At 31.6% G+C, this 13,877-nt stretch overlaps 1 protein-coding gene across 1 annotated transcript; it reads left to right on the plus strand.

Annotated features, from left to right (window-relative positions):
• Positions 1-10,542: 10,542 nt before the first annotated feature.
• On the plus strand, positions 10,543-12,660 carry LOC132046394 (NEP1-interacting protein-like 1). Its single transcript, XM_059437017.1, has 5 exons — positions 10,543-11,241; positions 11,513-11,691; positions 11,894-11,977; positions 12,067-12,234; positions 12,329-12,660. The coding sequence occupies exons 1-5, from the start codon at positions 11,076-11,078 to the stop codon at positions 12,449-12,451; spliced, it is 720 nt and encodes a 239-aa protein (XP_059293000.1). The 5' UTR covers positions 10,543-11,075; the 3' UTR covers positions 12,452-12,660.
• The last annotated feature ends 1,217 nt before the right edge of the window (positions 12,661-13,877 follow it).

Here is a 13,877-nt window from a genome sequence, read left to right on the forward strand (position 1 = left end):
TCTGAAGAACCTAGAACATACAATAGAGCAAGAGTTTTTGTTTCCCTCCTCCTTTTAGGTTCAAGTATTACTATAATAATTACGTCAAGAAAAGGGTAGGAGGAGTCTTCAATCTTGGGCATGTTTTATCACCACCACAAGACACTTGAAAATTGTCGTCAAGAACTAAAAAGGAAGAAATGTACGTTTTTTTTTTTTTTTGGCTAATTGAAATGTACTTCAATTGGGTATTAAATGTGGTAATATATTCCTCAAAATAAATTTTTAAAAATCAACTAGTATCAGGTATTGATTTATTTTTTTAATATATCCATTACCTTTTTAGCTCAAGAAATAAAAATAGAAAAAGACGAAAAGGAAGATAGTTTGGTGTTCTTTATGGTTATGTATATTTATTATAGTAATACATTATATTATTGTTATCACTACCCATTTTGGCCGATGGGATCGAAAAAGATGACATTGAATGCTACAAATAAGTAGTAAATAGACATACATAAAAATACATAAACGAATTAAAGGCTTGAGGGGACAAGGACTATGCTCCCTCGGGGCGGATCTAGGAGGGGGTGAGGGTGTTTGGGTGAATACCCTCAGCAAAAAAATTACAATGTACATATAAAGTAATTTTTTTAAATTTTTTTTTTCTATGTACATATATAGATTTGAATCCCCTAAACACAACATTAGAGGTTGGTTAAGGGTTTCAAAATTTACCTTGATGAGGTTTCAAGTTTAAATACCGGATCCGTCAGTGGCTTCCCCCAAATAATCTAGAATTTTCATCAACTTCTGCGCAGTTATTGTTTCAAGATTTATTTCTAGATTGGTATACGGTTCTTCATATTAATTCGTGGTCACTTCACAATTTCAAGCAGTCTCCAACGACAATATTGGAAGAACTACTATTAATGTATGATTCTTTGGTCAAGCGACCTCTAATAATTAATTGAAGTTGGCTGGTTAATGACATTTACGTGAAATGTCTGGAAAAAGAAAACAGAAACATAATCTTTAGTAATGTTGAATTTTATGTCATGGCAAATAGATTCTCCCTGGAAAATACGTAATCAGTTGCCCAACCAAATCTATCATTAATTGTTTCTAAATCTTCCACGAGTTGTAAACTAATTTGAAGCGGAGCCAAAATATTTAGTTTATGAATTATAGATTATAGTTCTTTTTGCTTACTGAATTTTGAAAAGATTGTTTATAAATGTTATTAGTCAGTAAATCTTTTAATACATATAAATTTTGAGTCAAAGCTACTTTGTCTATCCGTAACTATAACGCTGGCTACCATTGAACTTAGCCCACCGGGATTCAGAAAATTTCTGTGCTCGTTAATTGTAGGAAAGACTCATTCAATAAGAAAAGAACTGAGGACCTAAAGCAAATTAAGAACGAGAAGTTTCTTTTTTTTTTTTTTTGGTCGAAGAACAGTTGATGTAATGTGGCTTACCTTAGTGATAAAAATTATCTGGTCGAAATCAAGAGATTAGAGTTGAATGCGTGAAGGAACATAATAAAAGTAGTTATCTATGATTCTATGCTTGCTTGGTTGGTATAGAGATAAAACCACAAGAAAAAAGAAAAGGAAGTTCATTTGATTTTGGATAAAAGTAATTAAGAGATACCATATAATCTTCGTCTTTAATTATTATTTAAATAACTACAGTCAGTACTGGCACACTGCTTGTTTAATTTGGTTCAAAATAAGTTTATCTCAAAATTATAATTATGATAATCCGACCTTTTATATAGGATAGACTATTTCCTAATCACGTAAACACCACGATATGTGGGGTTTTATTAGAATATTAAGAAATTAGAGTTTATGTTTTACTGATATAACAACAAAAATTACACTATTAAATTACGTTGATCTATAAATAAGTAACCTTTTGTATAAATTGTCTGATGTGGTTTTCGAAAAATAAAGTACTCTCTCACACCCAAATTTTGAGCGTCGATTCGAATATAAGTTCTTTAATTTTTTTATATATTTGAGTATCACGTAACAAGTGCTATAAATCATAATAATTAAAACTTTAAAATATTTAAATTCAAGCACCGCCACATAGTTGGTACGGAGGAAATAATAATATGTAAAATTGCATTCAAGGGTATAGCCTAGTGGTCAATAAAGTGGGTTGATAACCATGAGTCTCAAGTTCAAAAATCAGATAGCGAAAATAAAAACACTAGGTGACCTCTTCCCATCCGTTTTAACTTTGGTGGACAAAGTTACCTGATATTTATTGCGGGTGGTTGGTGACAGATTTCTTGTGAAATTAGGAGGTGCGCGCAAGCTCAAGCATTACGGTTATAAAAAAAAAATTGCACCGGTAGAGAGCGGGAATGAACTTGGATTTCTTCATGTCATTGTTTAAATAGCTTACAATTCAGTTTGAAATGTTTGAATATAATTAGTTTGAACCCCATGAAAATGACTGCGGGACAGTTTGACGGCCACTCGAAAAAATAGAATCATCGTTAATTCATAATTTGCCTTAATGGTTAAGATAAGTCAAGTACAAAACATACTAAAATTATCAGTACTATATATTTCTAGAGAGATCCATTATTTTCTTACATGCCCCTACCACATTAATAAATAAATTTTATAGTAACAAATAAGTAATCTGTATTGCATGTTAAGGATTTTAAAGGTGGATCACTGAGGAGTTATAACAAGTGGCGGAATTAAAAAATTTAGTAAGGGGTGTGAAATATAAAAAAGTGAATATACGACGAAATTAAGGGGTTCAACACATAATATATATACATAAAAAAATTCTTTTACGTATTTATACAGTGTGATTTTTCGGTAAAGGGGTGTCTGTTGACAGTTGACACCCCTTGGATGCATGTGGCTCCGCCACCGGTTGTAACACGAAATTAATATAGTGAAAGTGATGTTTACAATGTGTGTAATGTAAGGATAGTTAGATTAAGATTGTCTGCCTTATTTACTAGTTGATTTAGATATTTCAACCTAATATTAATTACTTACTCCTGAGTTGTACTATACGTTGTCTGAAAAGATTGCTTCATTTAATACTTTTGCATTAATTAAGATGGCTTCATGTAAAAATTACTACTAGTTAAAACGTGCATACAATGTTATTTCTTTACTTGTGGATATTACTGTTAGAAGTTGGATAACAAGCACAGCTAAATATGTGATATCTCATCTAAAATTGAAGTGTTTTTTTTTTTTTTTTTAATTTTTTAAATTGTTTTTAATACATGAGGGTGTAGGGGAAGGGATTACAATGTAGGGATTCGAACCCTCATTAACAAGGTGAAAGTTCAGGTAGTCAACCAACTGAGCTACTAAGTCCCTACATCTAAAATTTAAATTATTACCGAAAGCACGTTTATTTTTTTAAAATTATATCCTCAACAAATATAACATAAAAGAAAATTGTTTATCCAGTTGTGCTTTTAATTAATGCTTCTTAGTTGTTTGATCATCATTAGATGGCAAACACTTATCCACTTTGAAAGTTTATACCAAATTAACTTAATTTATCATTATTAGGTGATTTAATGAAGTAAAAATATGCATTAATCAATCATGGTTAGTAATGGAAGTGTATGTGCAAACACATATTATGTATTTATTGGTTTGGTGTCAATTAAGTATCAACACCCCATGAGATTAAATTTTTACCTAATTAAATTTCCCTATTAGATTAAGTTTAACTTGATCAAGGAAAGACTTAATTTAGAATCCGAATCGAATAACCTATGATAAATCAGAGATCACATCCAAGATCATCGTCATCTAAATTATACTGAGTAGTTTTCCCCCCTTGTGACACTTCAACATATTTTACAAGGAATATATGTTCGATTAACGTTTGTAATTAATTACAATTTATCAGAAACTTTTTCCTTGATAAACTAATGTTTTTCATGTATAGGATACGCTCCTCTGAGACTGAAAGAACTAGGAAAAGGGAGTACAATAACTTTCAAAATCAGCTAAATGGATGGCTTATGAATTTATTTAAAGTGGTTATTTAAAAGTTACTTACACGTTAAGCGCTCTAACTAATCAAGGGAGCAATTAAAACCAAATCACCAGTTGGTTTAGTTATATTTGTTAGTCCATTTTCAAGAGTATGAATATTAATGACTCGCAACCCCAGGTGAAGTAACTTATGATGTGGGCTTCAATTAATCTTCCAAATGTTTAATTTTCTTCGTGTTGCAATAGTTGCTAAAATGAGACCGGTCTGTCTTAAGTTGAATAGTCTTCTTTTACGGTCTATTTTTTGATTTTCCATCATAGTAGGAACTATTTTTGATTTTCCATCACACCAATTAAGACAATGCTGGAGAAAATTAAAGCCTTGGACATCGAGGCAATTTGAGCAATTCCATAAAGCAGAGAAAGTGGCAAAAATATAACCTGATCGATTTTAGTTTAACTATCTCACATTAACCAGCCTTCTTAAGAAGAGTGAACCAAATTATGATCCAGAATTGGTAAGGAAGCAGAACAATAGTACTACATTATACGGGTTACCAGTTGTTTGATGAGGAAATCGGATTTATGGTCCTTTAGAACTTAATTATATGATCATTTGCATAAAAAATTGACAGAACATAATACAAGAGATTGATAAAGAAAATACGTGAGATTTTTATAAACTTATTTTTGTCTTTTAAAATTGTAACTGACTATAGGAAATAGTGGACGCAAACGAACTTCTAGCAGGACTAGAAAAACTTCTGAATGAGTTGTTCTCGAAGGTGATGAACTGATGATCATATAAATTTTAATGTATTTGGCCAACAAAAAAAGTATTTATGATTAGTAACATAAGTAATTTTTCTTTTATCGGAAATAAACTACAAATTTATGATTTTTTCCAAGAAGTAGAAGCAAAAGTTGAAAATTATTTTTTCAAGGCAAACAAATCCTTATCATAAAATGATATTCACCAAACAATTATTCCTTACTAATTTAACACATCTGTCTTTCAATTAGATACAATTTTTTTTCTCTTTTTTGGTTTCCAGCATGTCTTTGTTTTAATTTTTTCCCTATCTCTCTTTTCCTTATCATCTTCCTCTTTGAAATAGTTCCACAACTATAAATACGAATTGTTTCTCTTTTTTTTTTTTTTTTTCCTATTCTATTTTTTCAATCTCTTCTATTCCTCTTTGTAGGGGTGTACAAAGCAAACCGACAAACCGCACCAAACCGATAAACCGAATCAAACCCGAGAAAAAAACCCGATTAGTGGTTTGGTGTTGAAAAAAAAAATCGACCATAATTGGTTTGGTTTGGTTTTAGCTAAAAAAAGTCAAACCGAACCAAACCAAACCAACCTGACATTACGTGTATTCCATCTTTAAAATATTTTATACATAAAAATATTTATTTGTAATGTAATTTGTAAATAATTCTTAAATTTTTTCATAGTTTTTTTTTGTCTTTTATCATATTATTTTAAGCTTGAACTTAAAATTTTGAATGCCAATAAGTTTTATATCCCATAGATGTTAGTAACTCAAATAAGTCCAAATCAAAACCAACTCAACACTAATGCTAACAAAAGAAATTCAATTCTAACACTAGTGAATGGCGTAATGAATGCTGATATCTATTCTTTAGCTACGATAATTGGTTTAGAGCGTAAAAATATATAGCTTAATTTTTTTCTTTGTCATGTAATTAATACTTATTAGCCGTACTTATTTTAGCATAACTTAGTAGTTAAATTAAAGTCATTTTCTTTATGGCTTATTAATTAGCAATACTTATTTTAACCGATTTTATTATCTTTTTGGTTGAATATTTTAATACGATGTCATCACCTATCTCACATTTTGTGTTATTTTCTTAAGAAACACCTTAGTTATATCTTTATAGTTGTATCTTACTAGGACTAAAGAAATATTTGAAGTAAAAGTCATATGTTTTGTATGAAGACTTTTTCGGAAAAAAACTCGAACAACCCAAGAAAATCGAATAACCCGAGAAAACCCGAAGTTGAAAAACCCGAATTTTATTGGTTTGGTTTGGTTTATAAATTTAAAAACCCGACGCAATTGGTTTGATTTAATATTTGAAAAATCCGAATAAACCGATTATCCATGTACACCCCTACCTCTTTGTAATAAAGACATCGCCAAATGCAATTGAAAGGAGTTACGACTAAATTTCATAATAAGTATTTAAAATAATTTTTCTGTTTATGTAGTTCGAATTCTAATAGTAAAATGTGCTATAATACAAGTCCTTTCCGCAATCATTTAGAAGCATTTATTCAAAAGATTGACCAACACAATAGATTTATCGAATACTAAAAAACACTTCTCAAATTAATTTAACAAATACAAATTGTTTTCCTCCTAAAGTACTTTTCTGAAAATACTAAAAATAAGCATTTTTTTCAGGCTAAGATCAGCGAAGATTCATCAGTAATCGAAGATTTCTGATAAAAAATTGACAGACAAAGGATTGTCTGAATCGATGAAGAAAAAATTTGCCTAATAAAATACTTCAATTAAATATTTCAAAGGAGAATTATGCTTTACAAACCAAAAATCATCTTAAAAACTTAGGCGACTTGCTTTCAAGAGACACCTTTTTTATGGGATATAAAAGTTGACAGACTTCCATATGTTTTCTTGTTTTTATTTTTTTATTTTTAAACTTCATTAGTACAGATGCCGCCATTAATTATCTTAACGAAATACACAACCGAATCAATGGAATACACAACCGACAATTATTTGTATCTTTTCTCAAGAAAATGCATCTTTTTTAAAAGTTGAAATTATTTTAACAAAAATATTTTTAAAATAAGTATTTCTGATAACTGGGCCAAACATACACTTAAGTGAGGTTTGTTTCCAGAAAAATGTTTCAAATTCTCGAAGCTGAAAAAACATATAAAAAGTTCTGCTTATATCAAATACGGAAAACGGCAAAAAAAAAAAAAAAAAAAATCCCTAATCTATTGAATTTGGCTAAGAAAATACCCTACTTCCATCTATTGGATAGAAAATGTTTCAACATTATTTTTGGCTTGAAAATGCCCCTAGCTTATTGAAGTTGGCTAAAAAATAGAGTCCTTCCACCTATTGACAAAAAATACTCTCAATATTCTTTTTTTTTTTTGCGCTTAAAAATGCACCCAAAACTAATAATCGACTAGTTGATTAGACTAAACTTTATAAAAGCCATGTGGTAGTGTATGATTGTTCAATTATTAATCAAAATGTGATTAAATTACCCAACTCATATGTATTGAATTAAATCACACTGGATTAACACATGGACCAATCTTACAGTGCCACGTGACTTTTTGTGAAGTCTCATCTAGTTAATAAGTCAACCATTAGTTTTAGGGGCTTTAAGCTATAAAAAAAAAAAAAAAAAAAAACGTTGATGGCCTTTTTGGTCCAATAGATGGAAAACGAGTATTTTTGAGCAAAATTCAATAGGGTAAGGATATCTTTAAGCCAAAAAAATGTTGAGGATTTGTGGTCTAGTAAATTAAAGGACATTTAAGAGCATTTATTCAAAATATTGACCAAACACAATATATTTATCGAATACTAAAAAACACTTCTTAGACAAATTTAACAAATATAAACTGTTAAAGTCAAATTGAATAAGTTATTAGGGGCATTTTGAACCTTTCGCTCAAATATTCAAAGCCGAGTTAAGAAGTTTGAAAATTAAGAAGAAGAAGAAGATATAGAGCCAAGTAACCCCTTGAGTGATAGCTCGAATCTCAATTTTCTTTTTTTATTTGAATAAAAATAATGATTCCGTTAAGTTTTTAACTTCCGTTAGTTTGAGGGATCAAAATAGCACGTATATATTAATTGAAGGTTAAATATGCTAAGTCGAATTACACAAGAATCAAAATAGAAATAAAACTATAACACAAGGACTAAAATCGCTATCTCCCCTTCAAATTAACATTACAATAAAACAGATCATTCATTGACTTGAGAGTTTTTTTTAAATTTATTATGTCCCTCTATCCTTGGGAAAAAACTTAAAGATATAGTTGGTGGGTAAGACTTTCGTGCATACTTACGTCGGAATGTCTTTTCTTTCCATTTTTTCTACCCTATAATTTGAGGCATGCCGTCAATTAGTTAATCATCAACATCTTTTAGTTTGATAATGGTTTAGTCAAGATAGATCACTCCAAAAGAAAAATAAATTGCAGCCCAAAATAACTAAGCACATATTTTAGAGATAAGTCCAATGTTTTTTTCCTTTATTAGGATGCAAATGTCACACCCCAGAGGGCATACTTTTTTAACATTATGAACTCTGTCATTAGCCAACATGTAATTAAATATACAAAAAATACTACTTAGTTGTACTCGGGATTTGGTACAAATACCGACACCAATATATTTCTTTTCTCATAACTGTGTTTGCCTCCCTAAGCTTACCAAGTATATATACTCATGTATGCAATCTACTACTTTATATTTTATAGAGAGATAAGGTCCAGGTTGATATCAAAATACAAGAAGTTACGTAAGTCACCCAAACTATAATACTTAAAAAATATTCCTACAACTGATACTAATCCTCTTTCCCGATATGTCGTAATTTTTCTTTCTAAAATTTAACATATAGTCAGCGAGATTGAATAGTATTGAAATTAAGATACGTCTGCAAAACTGCAAGTCTCCAACCATGGTTCGTCCTCTTCTTTTCTGATGAGGTATCTATAAGACTATAATCCTTTTTCCTAAACAGTAAACATCTACCCCTTATTTTAGGTTAACTTGAGTAACCATTAAACCAAGTTAATTGGTTGTTCATTGTATCTGGTATTTCGTTTTCTGGGTTAACATAATTAAAATGGCTTTATTGGCAGAAGAAATAAAGTTAAAAGTAATGCCAACTCATTTTTGAGAGTGACTAATTTTTAGGGTACTTTGATTTTTGAGAGAAAATGCAATAGTTGAGTAAACTTTAGTAACTTTTCTAAGTAATTTGGTTAACTTGAGTAGCAATTTTGAGGAATCAACTCTAGTAAGACTAACAAATTTTTGTCATCATGAATATTTAGGAGTGTCATTAATCATTATTTCAGCTTTTCGACTATCATAATTAATTAAAGGGTTAGTGATATCTGAGTCATAATTTAAGTAAAATTTTAGAACTTTTTCTTCTTCACAGATCAAAGGCATGAAAGCGAAGGGTAACAGTAAATCTAGCTAGGTGATGGCGGATGAAAAAGTAAACCGTATAATTCATTCGTCCCAATTAATATGACACATTTATATATTTAGTAACAATTTAACTTTATAATACTCATTTTATACTTAATGAAATGATTTTTACCGCCACACAAATATTTATAGTTCATTTTAGACCACAAATTTTCAAAGTGTTCCTTTATTTTTTATTCCTTGCCAAGGAAAACATCCCATATAAATTGGGACTAACGGGGTAAAGGATCGCCTATACCTGAAGTTTGTTGTGTCAGTGGGCTACTGATCAGACTGCGTCGTTTCAAGGAGAAATATTTATTTGTATTCTGTATTTATATCAAGTTAAATAAATTAATCCTAAGAGTTATGAGTTATAATGAACATACAATGCGGACCTTTTATTTTTGTTAATATCGATATTTAAATAAGTTATTTTTTCTGCTCTGACATGCACATTCCCTGTCCCTCCCCGGAAAATATCTCTGACTAAATCTTCAATAAAATGTACTGTGATCCATCCACCCTTCACCAAACCACCACTTCCTTTAATATTCCTAATTATTATCTAAGAAAAAAAGGGGAAATTCAAAAGCCAAGAAGAATGTGAAAAATGAATAAAACCTACTTCAAGTTTTATGTATGGTAAAATATGCCAGTCAATTTGAATCATTGTATTAGCAGACGCAAAAGGACAACAACAAGCTTTTTTCTACATGTCACGCGATAAGCAGCCTGCACAGCTTGGTATCCACTGTACAAGCCATTGGGATTGCTTATATTGGTAAAAAGAATATTTTCTATATTGGATAAAAATATCACATGGATTTTGCTCATATACTTTGTTCTTGGAGAGAATTTTACACTATTAATATAAATTTATCTGTTGCAACTTGCAACATGTTACTTACCCTACATTTTAGATTTTTCGCTCCCTGAAACAAGAGGGGTAATTTCTTAAGTGACTAGTATAAAAAGTATTTTGTACTGTCAGTGAATATGATAATCTTAATTATTTTATTTACTCAATTTATATGGCAGTGTTTGATTGATGACAATTTTTTTTTAAAATGAAATGTTATTAAAATTTGTGATTTAATACATGTCATAAATAATTGTGTGAGTATAAGATCATACGCGTTTCGTGTTTATTAATTTGACCAAATAGACTGAGCACTTGTCAATATAATTTTTTTTCAATTCCACATGTATTAACAAGAAGAGTACGTCACATACTCGCTTATCATTATAATAATAGGAAAAAGAAAATATCTACCGTGAATTTTATAAAAGGCAGCCTCCGCAACATAGCAAGTCCAATGAAACAACCTTACCGCAGACCATTTCTCCAACTTACATACAAAGTATAAATAGAGATGCTTGGCATGTGATTTCAATTCGTGGATCACATAAACACTACAGCAATTACCAAAGACATAAAAATAATTTTCATTTGTCAAAAAAGAAGCTTCACTTTTTCTAGTGGCCTTTGAATTTTAGGCAAAAGAAGCCAAATATTAATTCAATCCCGATCATATATTTTTCTCTTTTGCCTTTTTCTTTTTACTATCATCATCGTGGGAGGAAAAAAAAGTAAGCAAAGCCATAAATGCGAGTTGGTTTGTGTAGGTTATTGTCATCACCTTTGGCTTAGCAACTAAGATTACTCCCTTCCCTTTGCCTTATACATCTTCCACTTAACTTCTTCTCTTGTTATATATACAGCCGCTACTTTCAAATAACAAACTATATTTCTATATCTGTCTGTTATATAGCTGCTTTCTTGGAACCCCAATATCTTTATTAGCACAGATAGTAAAGACAAACCCCAAGATTTTCTTGAATCAGCCAAAAAAAAAATGGAGTTTTATGCATATCCATCTCGTGCTTTGCCTTCATCATCTTCTATTTCTTCTTTTTCAATTGGGGATTTGGTTGAAAGGGTTAAAGATTGTTTCAGCCTTGCGGTTTCTACAATTGTCGGCAATGTATTCTCTGCAATCTTCACCTTCTTCTTTGCACTAGGTGCGTATTAATTTTCTTTGATTGTGTTTATATTTGATTTGCCCCAAATTGTGCATCCCATTTGATGGCTTACAATTTTATAACTAGGGGTTCTTGGAAATTTCTTTTTACAATCGCCAATTTGGAGTTCTTTGTTAAATTTGTTCTTGGACTTGAAAATTAGGGTATCAAAGAATCTAAGAAGGGACAATTTTTGGCCTTTTAATTTCTAAAAATTGTTTCTTTTTTCGATTTTTGGTGAAACTAATGAGAATGGACTTGGTTGTTGCAGTGGGAACTTTATTAGGAGCAATGACTGGAGCTTTGATTGGGCAAGAAACAGAAAGTGGATTTGTTAGAGGTGCTGCAGTTGGTGCCATATCTGGTGCTGTTTTCTCTCTTGAAGTCTTTGAATCATCTCTATTACTATGGCAGACTGATGAATCTGGAATTGGATGTCTTCTTTACTTGGTAAGCATCATTGCATCTTCTAATTGATATTGTTAAAAGAGACAACTTTATGTGAGAAAATATTTTCCTTTACAATAGAGTAAGATCCAATGTGTACTGTTGAGAGAAATGGGGTAAAATACAAACATAATGAGAGAAATGTAAGTTCTGTTTCATAATCCATTGGCATATGACTAATTGATAAAACTCTTGAATTGTACAGATTGATGTAATTGCGAGCCTATTAAGCGGCAGACTAGTTCGTGAGCGGATTGGTCCAGCTATGCTAAGTGCAGTGCAAAGTCAGGTATGTTGCGGCCTAATCAATTGACCTGCAGAATTCTGCTTGAAACTTGATTTACCTTCATTTGTAACACTCGCTTATTGTTGTAACAGATGGGAGCCGTTGAAACTGCATATGACGAGATCCCTAACATTTTCGATATAGGTGGTGCAAAGGGTTTGCCTTGTGATTCTGTTGAAAAGATCCCTAAGATTGTAATTACTAATGATAACGATGTTGATGATTCTGGAGAGAGAGTCTCCTGTTCAGTCTGCCTACAGGTAAGACACATTTGTACCTTTTGTTTGCTATTCTACTGTGTTATTGAATTGCTTAATTGATTCTGAATGCTGATTTTGGTTTCTATATTTCCAGGACTTTCAACTGGGAGAGACTGCTAGATGTTTACCACAATGTCATCACATGTTTCACCTTCCGTGCATTGATACATGGCTGTTGAGACATGGATCTTGTCCATTGTGCAGAAGGGATCTGTAGGTGACTGTACTCTGTATATGATAACATGGTTTTTTAATTTCTTCGTACTCGCTCTTAGGATTTCTCTCTCACTTGTACCAATTTTCCTGGAAATATGATGTAATTAGAGTATGTGCTCCTTTGAGCTTGATCTTTGTAGTTGATTACCCTCCTGTATAGAATTTTGAGCAATCATAGTGTACTCTACTTCCACGAAGTAGCACTTTGTATTGGTGTGCCTCTTGTTTTGCTATCTCCTTGTGCAAGATATGGTCTACCTTGATCCTAAGTACTTAACAGGACATATGAAATTCTCCTCTTAGACAAGGTGCTTTCAAGAAAGTACTTGACCCATGCCTATTGTAAATTGTAAATTACTTGTGGTGCTCCGTATAGCCAACACTTTAGTTAAGTAGTGAAATGAATATGTTTAAAAAGTGGGTGATTTTCCTCAATCAATGAGGAAAGAACTAGTTGGCAAAAGATCTTCATTACGTAAATGTTCATGCACCAACCATTCTGCTGCTGATATTTCAACTTACACCTCTGCATAAAGTCATACCTAAATTTGGCAGTTGCAGTGAAAAGTATTAATTTTTGTTTATGCCTACTTGGCAAGCCTGTAACGAGTAGATGTATAACATATTTTTGGCCGGCCGGTGCCAATTGCAGGATATTGAGCTTGGTCATGATTGTTGAATTTCAACAATTGTTAGTTAATGTACTTTCGCTTGACTTTTCGCAACTTTATAAAGTTAGTTATGTACCTTTACTTGACTTTTTGGAACTGCTATCCATTTAGAGGGTTGCAAGGTCTCCCTGTTTTTACTTTTTCTTTGTTTTAGGTAGGATGCTCGACTTCATAGGTAGCTAGCCTCATTCTATTTGCTTGAGAACTAGCTGTAATCCCGCCCCTGCCGCAATCCCACTCATTTCGGGAACTCATCTGAACTTTCAATATTTTATAGCCCAATGTCACAGCCTTAGACTTCGACTAACACACCATGTGATACTTGGCAACTCACCTTGATCTTGACAACTTGCTCACGCTTCTTGTTATGCCAAGTCAATTTTACTACATTCAGGGAACGTTAAATAAGAAAGAGAATGCTAGATAGGAAAGACGAGAGATTTGCCAAATGAAGCTTTTATATTGCTCAAGACTTGAATAATGAATTACAAATGAATGACCCCTTTTATATTTTAGCCTCCTATGGGCCATAAATACTAATAGAGTGCAAATAATATTTGTGTACAAATCTTTCATTCTGACTAGATAAGGGCTTTCTCTAAAATTCTCTACGAGGCTTGAAGGTTCAAGGCCTTTCCTAGCAAATTCACAGGGATCTAGGTCCTTCCAAGGAAAATCTCCATAAGTGCTGGCTTTCTTGCTCATATAAGCTTTCTGCATGGTAAAAATAACTCCAAATGGCGCCTAAACGGCATG

Source organism: Lycium ferocissimum, chromosome 2 (assembly GCF_029784015.1).
Source record: "Lycium ferocissimum isolate CSIRO_LF1 chromosome 2, AGI_CSIRO_Lferr_CH_V1, whole genome shotgun sequence".
Taxonomy (NCBI): Eukaryota; Viridiplantae; Streptophyta; class Magnoliopsida; order Solanales; family Solanaceae; genus Lycium; species Lycium ferocissimum.